Source organism: Periophthalmus magnuspinnatus, chromosome 14 (genome assembly GCF_009829125.3).
Source record: "Periophthalmus magnuspinnatus isolate fPerMag1 chromosome 14, fPerMag1.2.pri, whole genome shotgun sequence".
NCBI classification, from domain to species: Eukaryota; Metazoa; Chordata; class Actinopteri; order Gobiiformes; family Gobiidae; genus Periophthalmus; species Periophthalmus magnuspinnatus.
Genome location: NC_047139.1, coordinates 22,348,917 through 22,362,767, shown reverse-complemented (window position 1 = coordinate 22,362,767; position 13,851 = coordinate 22,348,917). Strand labels below are relative to the sequence as shown.

The 13,851-nt window shown below is 40.9% G+C and overlaps 1 protein-coding gene across 2 annotated transcripts in view; it reads left to right on the top strand.

Annotated features, from left to right (window-relative positions):
- The first annotated feature begins 12,751 nt into the window (after window positions 1–12,751).
- Window positions 12,752–13,851, top strand: part of pcp4a (Purkinje cell protein 4a) — a 31,124-nt gene continuing 30,024 nt past the window's right edge. Inside the window, exon 1 of one of the 2 annotated variants that reach the window (XM_033978815.2) lies at window positions 12,752–12,945. In XM_033978815.2, the coding sequence (XP_033834706.1) occupies window positions 12,937–12,945 (9 nt within the window). In that variant the 5' untranslated portion in view covers window positions 12,752–12,936. The remainder of the gene's footprint in view (window positions 12,946–13,851) is intronic. The other variant, XM_033978814.2, reaches the window with a different exon arrangement.

Sequence of the window (13,851 nt, the reverse complement as noted above, 5' to 3'; positions counted from 1 at the left end):
GTCACACAGGCAAAAACTCGGGGTTGGGAGGAGTTCGGGGAAGCCATGGAGGAGGACTATCGGACGGCCTCAAAGAGATTCTGGCAAACCGTCCGATGCCTCAGGAGGGGGAAGCAGTGCTTCACCAACACTGTTTACAGTGCGGGTGGAGGGCTGCTGACCTCGACTGAGGATGTTGTTGGGCGGTGGAAGGAATACTCCTCAATCCCACCATCACGTCTTCCGAGGAGGAAGCAGAAACTGGGGACCCGGAGGCGGACTCGTCCATCACCCTGCCTGAAGTCACTGAGTTTGTTGGCAAGCTCCTGGGTAGCAAGGCTCCGGGGGTGGATGAGATCCGTCCTGAGTACCTCAGATCTCTGGATGTTGTGGGGCACGTCTCTGCAACATCGCGTGGCGGTCGGGGACAGTACCTGTGGAATGGCAGACCGGGGTGGTGGTCCCTCTGTATAAGAAGGGGGACCGGAGGGTGTGTTCCAATTACAGGGGAATCACACTCCTCAGCCTTCCCCGTAAGGTCTATTCCAGGGTACTGGAGAGGAGAATCCGACCGATTGCCGAACCTCGAATTCAGGAGGAGCAGTGTGGTTTTCGTCCCGGTCGCGGAACACTGGACCAGCTCTATACTCTCCATCGGGTCCTTGAGGGTTCATGGGAGTTTGCTCAATCAGTCCACATGTGTTTTGTGGATCTGGAGAAGGCATTCGACCATGTCTCTTGTGGTGTTCTTGGGGGGGTGCTCTGGGAGTATGGGGCCCGGGGCTCTTTGCTAAGGGCTGTCCGGTCCCTGTATGACCGGAGCAGGAGCTGTGTTCGCATTGCCCGCAGTAAGTCAGACCTGTTCCCGGTGCATGTTGGACTCCGCCAGGGCTGCCCTTTGTCACCAGTTCTGTTCATTATATTTATGGACAGAATTTCTAGGCGCAGCCAGGGGCCGGAGGGGGTCTGGTTTGGGAACCACAGGATCTCATCTCTGCTGTTTGCAGATGATGTTGTCCTGATGGCTTCTTCGAGCCAGGACCTGCAGCAGGCACTGGGGCGGTTTGCAGCCGAGTGTGAAGTGGCTGGGATGAGAATCAGCTCCTCCAAATCCGAGGCCATGGTTCTCGACCGAAAAAAGGTGGTTTGCTCTCTCCGGGTGGGTGGTGAGTCTCTGCCTCAAGTGAAGGAGTTCAAGTATCTCGGGGTCTTGTTCACGAGTGAGGGAAGGATGGAGAGTGAGATTGACAGGCGGATCGGTGCAGCGTCTGCAGTGATGCGGTCGCTGTATCGGTCCGTTGTGGTAAAGAAGGAGCTGAGCCCAAAGGCAAAGCTCTCGATTTACCGGTCAATCTACGTTCCTACCCTCACCTATGGTCATGAGCTCTGGGTAATGACCGAAAGGACAAGGTCGCGGATACAAGCGGCTGAAATGGGTTTCCTCCGTAGGGTGACTGGACGCACCTTTAGGGATAGGGTGAGGAGCTCGGTCACACGGGAGGAGCTCGGAGTAGAGCCGCTGCTCCTACACGTCGAGAGGAACCAGTTGAGGTGGCTTGGGCATCTGCTCAGGATGCCTCCTGGACGCCTTCCTAGGGAGGTGTTCTGGGCATGTCCCACCGGGAGGAGGCCCCGGGGAAGACCCAGGACACGCCGGAGGGACTATGTCTCTCGGCTGGCCTGGGAAAGCCTTGGGGTCCCACCGGAGGAGCTCGAGGACGTGTCCGGGGTGAGGGAAGTCTAGGAGTCCCTGCTTAGACTGCTGCCCCCACGACCCGGCCCCGGATAAGCGGAAGAAAATGGTTGGATGGATGGATGTTTCATACTGTGGCACCTTCCTGGCAATGCAATGACATTCCCATAGACACAAGCAGGTGGCTGACCCTCCACCAGCAAATCACATAGTGCACATAATACAGAAATTACTTTCATTAAAATAAAAAAAATAAAATAAAATAAACAACCTATTCAAGTTCAAATTAATTTAAATAAAAAACACGCAATTATATATATATATGTAGAATACTTCAGTTTGCGGCGTTGTTTTAATATTTATTGTGCCTCAAAATGAGCTTTATCATTAGCATTGAGACACAAACACAGACGTGTCCTCTGGTGCATCCACCCGCGGCTCTCTGTCCACAGCCTTATCTTTAGTCAATGATTCATTTTAGTGCGACTCTCCAAAAACCACATGAAGACAAAATAGAACAGGAAGTAGTGACGCTGACAGGGAGGTTGCCTTGTACTTTTGAGTACAGAGCCTTTTCCTCTATCAACCCCTTTAACTCAAGGCCTTCAAGGAAGATGTCACCATAAAGATTCTTAAAAATAGGGAGCTGAGATACCTAATAAGTGCAGTATTTTACTTTTATACTTTTACTTTTACTTTATACTTCCTACATTTGTCATTGCGTTATAACATACTGCATTGTATATTTGATATACACTTTGTAGAGAAGACGTTAAACTCATTCTCCAATAAGCTCACAGTGTTTGGACTGGTGAATGGACTTGGTGAGATGACCTAATCTAGAAACAAAGAAACACTGAATATGTAATTAGAACGAACATAACAGGTTCTATTAAAATTCTTTACAAAAATTTTAATAAAAGCAAGGATTTACAAATTATTTTCTACCTTTGTTCAGAAAAGTGTGGCATTTCCTTGGCCAAATAGCAAGTCTTTTGGGGTCATAAATTCTTAATAAAAGCGATAAAGAATAGGCCCATAACTCTCAGGGCACTGAATTACCTTTGAACACTGGTCTTGCAGGATAAGTCTTAATGAGGAGTGGAAAGCAACTAATTACAAATACTCATGGTACACTTATTTAGAAGATATTTGGAGCTGAACTTTTTTAACATGTACTTTTACCAGTAGTCGATGAAGTGCTCAATTTTGTTAGTTATGTAAAAGTCCAGATACAAAAGCAAAAAGTAAAAGTATCAAATGAAAAAATCGACTTGAGTAAAAGTATTTAAAGTACTTAAAAATGTTTAAGAGAAAAAAGCGAAAGTATTTCACATAAGTGTTGTTAATTTGTTAAAGTGTAAATGAAGTGATTTTGATTAAAAATTATGCATATTTTGGCAATTTCAGAATTTTTCTCATGAATTTTGTGTATTTTTTATTTTTTTGGCCAAAGCTTGAACTCAAAAACTTTAGTCAAGAAATTACCATGAACATGGTAAAAATAACCCCTCAAATCATATTAAAAATACTTTTACTTTTAAGTCCAGTTAAAAAATGTAGTGGAATAGAAAGTACAGATACTGCTCTCAAATGTAGTGGAGAAAAAGTAAAAATATATCCACTGTATAATTAAATCAAGTAAAGTATAGATACTTAAAATATTTAAAGTAAAGTACAATACTTTACTAATTTTACTTTGTTACCTTTCACTTCTGACTTTTACTTGTAATAAGATAATGAGCTACTTAATCTTAGGAGTGTGCTGTCTCTGCTCCTTTCTACACCAACAAACAAATGGCTCCACATCTGCTCTGACTGGCCACAGCTCAAAGAATAAGCAGATTGTGGTTTCATAAAAAAGCAAAAAAATAAAAAATAAATTAAAATGCTACTAACATATGCATAAAAATCGATGAAGTAACCAGGACTTTGTGTAGCCGTGTAACTCTACTTTTACTTGAGTATTTGACTTGAGATTTTCAGTACTGTTTCCACCAGTGATCGACTGATATGTTTTGTTGTTTTTTTTTTTTTTTCATCAACCAAGGGCAACCAAGCTCTGCCGATATATTTGGACTGATATATAAGGATGACTTCGATTACACTATTTTAAAAATTCTGTAATTTAATTTGACAACAAGCTCACGCATAGCCATAAATCCATAAGAGAGTTGTGTTGTCACGTTTTGTACAGTTATCTCTTTGCACTTAAGTGTTCACATAAAGTTTTATGTGTATTCTTCAGGCAGCTGGTGGCCAAGATTAAATACTGGCCTGTGCTGGAGATTTAAGGTCGATAACTGATATGCTAAATATCGATATTGGTCTGTTTCCAATTTCCACCTCTAGGAATACACATATAACTCCCAGGGGTTCTACTGTGTTTGAGTGTTGGTCTTGGGGCAGTCTCAGTGAAAGTCTCTCACAAAAGCATTGAATAGAGCTGTGCTAATGATTACAGATACACCTTATACTGTGGAGCACTGCTGGCTTTCAGGGCCCTTCCCTAAGCACTTTCACCACTGCATAAGGAAAGTCTGGCAAATGAATGTCCCAAACAGACTTCATCATCAAATTGGCTGGAATAACACACAGCTCTTGTTGGCACAGTTTACATGTTGGCACCACCACATGCTGACCAGACGCTGTGCTCCAAAACTGCAATGAAAACACACTATTTATCGGATGGACTCTTTAATCTAATGGGAAAATGAGATTGTTAATTAGGTTGATAATGGGCAAACCAGAATGTGTCCTGACGTCCTTGGATGAAGGGTTAGAGAGGTATCAATGTGGCGATAGTTCAACACACTGCTCACAAGGGCTTTTGTGAGATATTTACAGCTGTTGGCCTTAAGTGAACTCATGGCCAGGGAGATATATATAGATATATAGATATATATATATATGCATATGGCATCTTGATCAATGATATGATCAATGGTATTTATGGTATCTTGATCAATAAAACACCTCTTGAATAAATACATGATAGATAGGTTAAAGCTATACTGTTGAACATTCTTGGCAAAGCAACATCATCTCCATTGGAAGCTTTACACTGCACCGAGCCCAAAAATGTATATGTATGACATGCCTGTTGGGTAATACTTTGCCTTACTGCCAAAGTACAAAAGCTGAGCCAGTTAATTGTCTTTTGAGATCAATTGGCTCTGTCATGCTAAAATGAATAAATATTTAAAGATCGGGCAGTGGACCAGGAGCTGTGGGTGGTAGTCCATAACAACATGTTAAACACTTCACCAGAGGACACTTCTGTCTTTAGTGTATCTCACTGCTAACGCTAATGCTAATTTTGAGACATATTAAAAGAGTCTTCTACATATAAAAATAACTGGACAGTCTTTTTAAATTGATTAATAGGTTGTTTATTTTATGTTTTCCAATTTTAATTAAATATTTCATGGCAAAGTACAGTGTAACCTAAAATCACCTGCGTTTTCCAGAACACCCTGTGGAAGAACAAGAAAATCGAAGAGCTTCTAAGGGAAAATAAGAAACTGGAAGCTGAGCTGAGCAAAAGACATCAAAATTACAATACAAACAAATCAAAACATAAATAATCATCATAAAATGAAAATGAATTTAACATGTGAACAGCCACATGCTTCTTTATCACTCTGTCACAGCACTTGTCCTGGGCCCACACACCCAGCGCTCCTCTGTTCTTTACTTAACTATGTGTTTTGTTGCATATGCAAAAATGCTGCTGTTGGTCCCAGATCCCTGTCCAGTGGTCGGCACATCGCTCTCCCACGCCACCAGTCCACGGCCTCTTCCCTGCAGAGTGCGTGAGTCTGTCCCTTAAACCCAACACACACTTTGGGCCTCCACGTTTCCACGGTTACTGCTGCTCTGCTCAACTCAAACTGTGGCTGAAGCAAAGCAGTCATGTGGCCACTGATAATACATGTTCTTAACTTTTCCTTTTATTGTATTAATCTTTTATTTGTTTGTTCTATTGTTGTCAGCCTATGTAAATTGGCTTGGTAGATATAATGCGGTATATTTACATTTATTTTATGCAGACGTTAATTAATTGCTAAAAAACAAGTATTTGGGGATTTCAAGTTTGAACCAATTTAAAATACTACACACCAGTTTTAATGAGGGTGCATGTTAACACATGTGTTTAATTCTCCACACAAGCTTATTCCCAGTTTGACGACATGAAACACAAGGAAACACCACAGAGGCTGTCCCAGGCAGCACTGAGAGGGACATTTTACTGTCCAGCCAGAACCACACACTTTGACCGTAGACTGTAGTGGACTAAGGGAGTGTGATGTAACCCAGAGCGTTCGGCTCCAGTCAAATAAAGCTCATCGAGGCTAGAGCAGTTATAGCGACAACTGTCAATCAAACCTGTCGCTAACGCTAGCGGAAGTGACCTCGGTTAAAGAAGGTGCCTGATTTGTATGTTTAATGTTTAATTAATTTTCATATCTTCACATAGACCGGGTGAATATGAATTTTAAGACCAAAATGACAGGGCTCACTGCAGCTACAGAGACAGGGGTGACAATTTCTTCATGTAAAATTAACTGGAGTCAGCCAGTGAGGCTGGAGGCATGCACATGACCACAAATATCTATTAGGCTACAAAATTAGCATTAGTATTAGCATTAGGCCTGAAACACAAAGACGTACCTTTGTAAACACGGTGAGTAGTGACGTTTTCTCTTCAGTTGTAAAGTGTAAAAGTGTTTAAAGTGACTGTTAGCTTTGAGACACAGTGAGCTAGCTAGTGTGCTACGATGCACAGAGCCTATTGAGTTCATAAACATGCATTCTACTATGTTCCCTCAGTGCTGTGAATCCACCTTAAATGCAACCATGGAAACAGAATGAGTTATATTTACACGTATTGATTGACAACGAGGTCTGCAATGGTCGGGAATTTCAAAAATAGAACTGAAAACAAGCACTACATCTGTCACTTTTCTGGTAGTGAAATGTACAGAGGTTAGCATGATTTGTATTAGCAATTCTGATGTGACTGGCTTAGACTTATACCTCTCAAACAGCGCGGAGCTATCATCAAACGAGCCTCATTGTGAAAGACTAAAAATAGCTGTCGATATAGCCCTATAAATTCCCTGGTAACATTAAAAGGGACGATATTGGACGTACAAGCTGCATCTGGTAATGAGGATATCCGCACTGGCTATGTCACTTTGTCAATATGTCACCAGGGCAACGGGGCTGGAATAGCTTTAGAAAGTTTAGATCTAATCCGTGCAAATGTCATTATGACCGTCAACTGTTGGAAACTCCACAAATGAAAGGCAGCGTTTGATGATGGGCACTGCACTGATGGTGGCGGGTGGTGTCAGTAGTTGTGTGTCTGCGGGCTGGGCTCTCAAGTCCACCCTATTCTCTTTCTACGAGTTCATACTCAAATGTATTAATGGATTCATATATTTTAATGGTGTCTTCTGGGTTGTGAAGTAGAAATCTTAAACCCATTTCCTGTAAGTAATTTAGACAAAAAACAAGCACTAATACATATGTTAATTCACATGTACTGTCCCATATTTAATGAATAAACATAAACATACTAAACAAGTCTTCAAATGTTTCATCAGGAAGTGAAAAAGGTCCAAAGGTCATCAGGCAGAGCATCTCCGCAGCTCCACATCCTCTAGTCTGAACAGCATGTCAGGGTCTGTGACGGCCTCATCTCTGTCCTCTCTGCTGTCCTCCCTCTCTGTCTCCCTCACCTTGTCCCTTCGATGTCTGTAGACCAGGAGCCCTATGACCCCAAAGAGGAACATCAGATAGGTGACGGCAGAAAGGATGTGGTTCAGGCTGAGACAAGTGTGCTCTGGAGCACCCCCTGGAGTGGCTCCTGGCTGCACTCTGCTCCCTGCTGGCAGGACGAGGAGGTGCGTAGTGGCCTGGCTCTGGAGCTCTGGGATGGAGCTCCAGAGCCAGCCTCAGACTGTCCGACAGCTGTAGGTGGCACTGTCGGACAGTCTGAGGCTGAGTATTTGCAGTGAGGCATTTCCCACGCTCAGTTCCTGTGGAAACATACGTGTACGTTCACTTGGGTCTTTGCGCCGCTCCCTGTACACGTGGATGTACTATGCCCCCTGCAGCCCACTGCGAGACCACTGCACCGTGAGTGGGCCAAGGTTCAGAGGAGGCTCACAGATGCACGGAAGAAGGATGTCCTCCCCCACAAACGCCACGAGGGGTTACAAAGCACCAAACACACGCACCTGATGCACCTGTCCACTGTCCTGCACCTCCCCCTGCACCTCCCCCTGCACCTGTTGGATGGGCAGAGCTGTCAGAGTGGTGCAGAGGATCTGTATTGTGAGGAGAAACACTTACAGGCTGTGTCATGATGAAAAAGTGAAAAACAACTCAAACATCAACATAAAGTGGCATCTTTCAAAGGATCTTACAGAACTGATGAACTGATGAATTTGGGTAAAATATAGCAATAAAAGCTTACTGTTTTACTGTTACCTAAATGTGATCACTGTATATGTGCTAATATGTTTCATCTATTTTAAACATGAAATACCATCTAGAGAAACTTTGCTTAACAAATCTTTGCTCTTGAACTGCTTTAATAAAGGATAACTTAATTTTTTTTCACATAAGACAACTTTTTCAAAACTTTAAATAGCTGAAAAAGTTACCTAAGTTGTTTTCTTTTTCTCCCTCTATTTAATGGAGTCTCCTGTTTGGGAGCAGACAAGGAGTAAAAGCACAAAGAGCAAATGGACCAAACCTGTGTCACCCTGAGCCCCTCTTTAATGACTATGGAGTTACCCCAACAAGAACTAGGTTAGACAAGGACGCATATTGTAACTACTATGATGGTATTCTGAACAAGTATATCATCAGTTTACATTATGACACACCACTGTCCTCAACAACAATAATTTATCTTAAGTATTTGTGTGACTGGCCCACTTGTGGCTCACTTGTGGTTTACTTGTGGCTCACTTGTGGCCCACTTGTGGCTCACTTGTGGTTTACTTGTGGCTCACTTGTGGCTCACTTGTGATACGCTGGTGGCCCAAAAGGAGCAAAACAATACTGTGAATTATAGCAACAGAAATACCAGCTAACTCATGAATAAAATGGATGACAGGTGGATAGTTGATGAAGATGTTCACCCTCAGTCTCAGAGGTAGGTAGCTCTTCTCCTGCCTCCAGCAAAATGTACTACCATTGTCTCTATAGGCAAGGCACTTCATCCACTTAAACTGAGCGTGATTGAGAAACCACTTACAACTGCAATATAGTACCACCATCAATGCCTAAACCACAGTTAGTAAACTCTAGTATTACAAATATGCTGTATTTGTATGATTAAATGGGCACTATGTAACTTCTTCCAGGTCCATTACCTACTTGGGTCCATAGAGATGTTGTTCCACAGTATGGCATTAAGCCTATCTAACTCCATGAAGACAAGCAGGTGACGTCACCAGGCCCAGATACAGGTCAGATCTCTGGAGAGTCAATTCCATTCACAGTAAGAACGCATGGGTTTAAGGTATTTCTTTAGCAAAATAAATAAATAAATAAATAAATAAAACAAAACATGAAATTAAATAAATGCAAGATAGATTGTTTAATGCCATACTGTGAATTATTCCAGGTGAACAATGTCATCTCCATGAAGACGACCAGATTGTGCACCCTGTAAGAATGAAGTTACATAGTGTAGATTTAAACTAGATTTTTTTTAAAGTTGAAAAATATTTCAAATTTTCAATATTTCAATAATTATAATTTTTAACCAATTAAATTTGCATTATTCTGGAATTAGCAATATCTTCTCCATGGAGAGCAGGTTGTGAACACCCAAAGAATCAAATTACTGGGTGTAGATTTCAAAGATGGGTACTTTCCAGAGTACTTTTCTTTCAGCATACTTTTACTCCTATTGAGTAATATTTTTATTGAAGTAGCAGTACTCTTACTTGAGTGAATGTTGTGGATACTCTTCCCACTGTGAGTAAATATACAAATGCCCCCATTTTTGTGTATATCTTTCAAAAATAGCAGATTTTGTACATTATTTAATGTTTCCCAATTACTTTAACTTAAATTATAAATGTGAAGTTACAGTTACTCTTTAAGATCCACTTACTAGAGAAGTACTTTTCCCAAATACTGTTTACAGTGGAGCACTGGTCAGCTTGGTCCTATATGTTTATACATCATTATTCTACAAAGTCATCTACTCTCACAATATGTAAGTTAGTAGACAGAATGAAAGGACCAAACATGAAAATGCATTGTTTAAGTCATAGGGCTGGTTGATAAAAATGTAGTCAAATTTACTTTTTAAAACTACTTTTGACAATATGCTGTTTTGACGATATTGTTATAGTGATTTAGTTATGGAGCTCAACAGTTACTGCCCATTCTGATTCTGTTACTGCCCATTCTGATTCCTTAAGTACATTTTTCATTCATCCTTTCTGAAAAGTTCAAATATTAATGGTTCAAAGACATCGTAGAGGCTAATCAGCTACATCCTCACTAATATCTATGGCGCAGTTGTCCAAACATTTAAAACACATGATTCTGCGAAATGCTTTAATAACTTAGTGTCAGAAACAGATTTAAAAGTAGACCTGTTTTACAAATGTGACTTTTCAGAGTGTTTAACCACCTTATAGTAGTTTCCTCTTCTCATTCACCCTCTCAAAGTTGTATTTGGGGTTTGAGCAATCTTTAATCGCTTATTTTTAAGATGCCATATTACCGATCAATCCGTTTTCACCGCCAGCGACATACGCCCACCGTGACATACTTAGTTCTTTCTACTTGCTAGTGTGATGTGCAGCTATCCATAGGACGGGCCGACAGCTACATGACTCTTTGTTGTGATGATGTTTAAGGTGACATCAGCTCCCATTAGGTATTGCAGTTTTTTAACAGTTTTCAGAGTGTTTAACCACCTTATAGTAGTTTCCTCTTCTCATTCACCCTCTCAAAGTCAGCATCAGCTGACTTGTGTCTTTTATTAAGTCATTTTAGATACTGTATAATGATATTGTGATTTAAAATGTACAAATTCTAACATAATACAGCTAGGCTCAAAAACACTTTTCCTCTTCCACATCTCCTCATGCTCTGAATGACAGGTGCAATCACAGTGAAAAGTGAAGTCTTAAAAGCAGACGGGATGACAGCGAGCTCTTACAGGTAATAGAAAGTCACTAAGTCTACATTAATGGTATTAAAAGCAAATCTGTGATCTGGCTTATGAAAATTGTAATTGATTTGGCATATGGCATACCTCTATAATAACAGGTCTGTGCAGAGAGAGGCCAAACTCAGGGCAGCACTGGGAGAGCTCTCAGATTCACTAATACTAAACATGTACAAGATGGTGGTTTTTCACCTTTTTCTTTAGTGCTGACTGGTCTTGAATTAATCAAAACATTGCCAAACCAAATGAGCATCTGGACCAAAAACAGTTTCAAAATGTAATTTTGTTTGCTCAAATAATAAGCAGTCTTCCATCTGTCTGGCCCAGAGCAGCTGGCTTCAGAAGCACCTGCAGAAAGTGACTGAAGAGTGAATCAAAATGCACCTCATTGTAAATCAGCATCGAAAAGGCCTAAAACTATAGGCCACACACATTATAATGCAGGCATCTCACTCCTCTCATGTGGTGTCACTGGTGTACGGAGAGGCCTACTATTTATAGTAGTGCGAGCATCGCACACAACCTGTCACTTCACTTGTGCCTTAAAATAGAAAAAATAAAGAAATAAATCCACAAAAGAGCATGTTTTATGTGACAAGCTCTATCAAGTCTTCATCAAAGCAGAAGAGTTCTATTCCTTTAGATGGACATAAAAAAATGAGTGGTGAGGAGTGATACAACATTGTAGTGTAAAGAGAATACCTTATACTTGCATAATTTGACTCCTCATTAGCAGCTTGCCCTGTTGGACATGAATCATGATCATTACCCATTTGTTTCCATTGTAAAGGGTCTGAACTTCCTGGGGCTTGATCAGTTACTTATTACAATGGTTTGAGAATTAATCCATGTGGGGAATTAGTGTCTACTCCAACCCATCCAAATAAATGATGGGGGAGAGAGTGGGGTGATCAATTAGTCCAAGCACGAGGGAGGTTCCTGAGGGACAGTGTGCGGCCCCCTCTCCAGCTCAGAGCTCCTCTGATTAAAATGTGAGTGATAGAGAGAGTGCCAAAGTGAAGCTGATTAATGACCCCTCGCACACATGTACACACACACATACACACGCTGCTACTGGCCCTGCACTCAATCAATAAGGCCATTCCTAATGAACTACACTGATGCAGCGGGCACATTTAGACCACTGTGCTGTGTGGGAGGTGGTGAGCTTTGGAACAATAACTCGTCTGTGCTACTACATCCAAAACTGTAACTACAAGTGTAAAAAAGATTCAAACAAGCCTACAAAACTCTCACTGTTTGTGTGCTATAGGATTTAGATCATCATAAGCAGCACCTATTGAGGACACTGGCTTATGGATGAATTACTATTTTGAGTGAGGATTTAGTTGTACATATGGATTTATAACGCACTATAACATCTTACATAACACATTTCCAAACGCAAAAAGTAGTGGCTATCATTCCTTCACCATATTAGGGTCTGCATTTCAGTTTTGAAGCCACAGCTGCCCCTATGAGACTGAAGTAAACATGAGGTGCAACCCATCTGGACACAACAAGCTGAGATCAAGCCATTATATCAAACTTACTTAATAGATATCAAAAAGCATTTCAGCATTTCATTCTTTCTTTGGTTCTTTTTTGTTTTAAACACTCATAAACCTATTAATTCTAAAATTAAAAAGATTAATTTGGTTTAATTTCCACCTCCAGTTCGACTATTACGCACAGATCTCATGTTGATTGAACACATTTCCCTCCTCTCTCTCTCTATCTATATGGTAAAAAACTGTTACATAATCTCATAACATTTATCACAGAATCTGACAAAATGAAGCGACAGAAACGCACCGTGGTGATGGGAGACAGCCTACAGCCCTGTATGCCCTGGTGCGCGCAGTAGTGGATCCGAGCAGACACAAGTCCCATTGGCTCGATGTGAACGTGCGGAGGAGAGCGGGAGAGCGCAGGAGCTATAAAAGCAGTGAGAGCGCGAGCGAGACATCTACCACCAATCTGGAGCTTATCCTCATCCAAAGCAGAAGCAGCAGAAGCAGCAGAAGCACAGAGCGAACCGCGCGTAAAGATGAGCGAGGTACGTGTCCACTTCTACCGTTTGCTTTTTGATATTTTGATTGATTTGGGGTCGATACAAAGTTACTAATTTAAGCTCAGTCATAAGAGAGAAGCCATATCTAACAACGCGCGTGTCTTGTTTCACTGTTATTTAAGGCAATGGAAGCTTAAAAAAAAAGTTTCAGTTTTGCACTTCTGTTGTTGCAGTAGGCTCCTGGATGGATTTGGTTAAAATGATGTGGATTCTACGTTTAGTCACTTTGGCTGCACATAAAACTGGTGTATTTTGATAAATGAGTCCTGAGTTCAGAGGTTGCCAGATATAAAATATTAATAGGTTACATTTCTGTTTGGGTTGTGCTAATAATAAAGCCATCGTCTGTAATCTGTATGCATCAAACATACAGGGGAAATTTAGCTTGCAAAAAGAAGTGGATATACTGCCAAGGTTTCTATCTATCTATCTATCTATCTATCTATCTATCTATCTATCTATCTATCTATCTATCTATCTATCTATCTATCTATCTATCTATCTAATTTGCATTGTTGCATATTCATGGCTTTCAGCTTTCTATTGGTTGGCGAGATTTTGAGGACTTTTTGCCATTCGAAAGATATAATATATATTTTCTTGTAAATTGTTCCATTGCTTTTTCGATACTACAATTTCACTCTCGATTTCAATACTAAAGAAAAGACTTGATACTTAATACAGATTTTGATACCCAAATGATCATTTTAAAAGCTCTTTTTAGAGATTTTTTCCACACAGAATAGAAGTAGTACTAGTATTTGTTTATTATATCATGGGGTCTTACACTAGATAGTATGTCATTTTTCTTGTATTGATACTTGCTTAAATGAGTATCTAGTTTTGATACTAGTTTTAGTATTGATTAGTATCTGATTTGATACTTTTGAG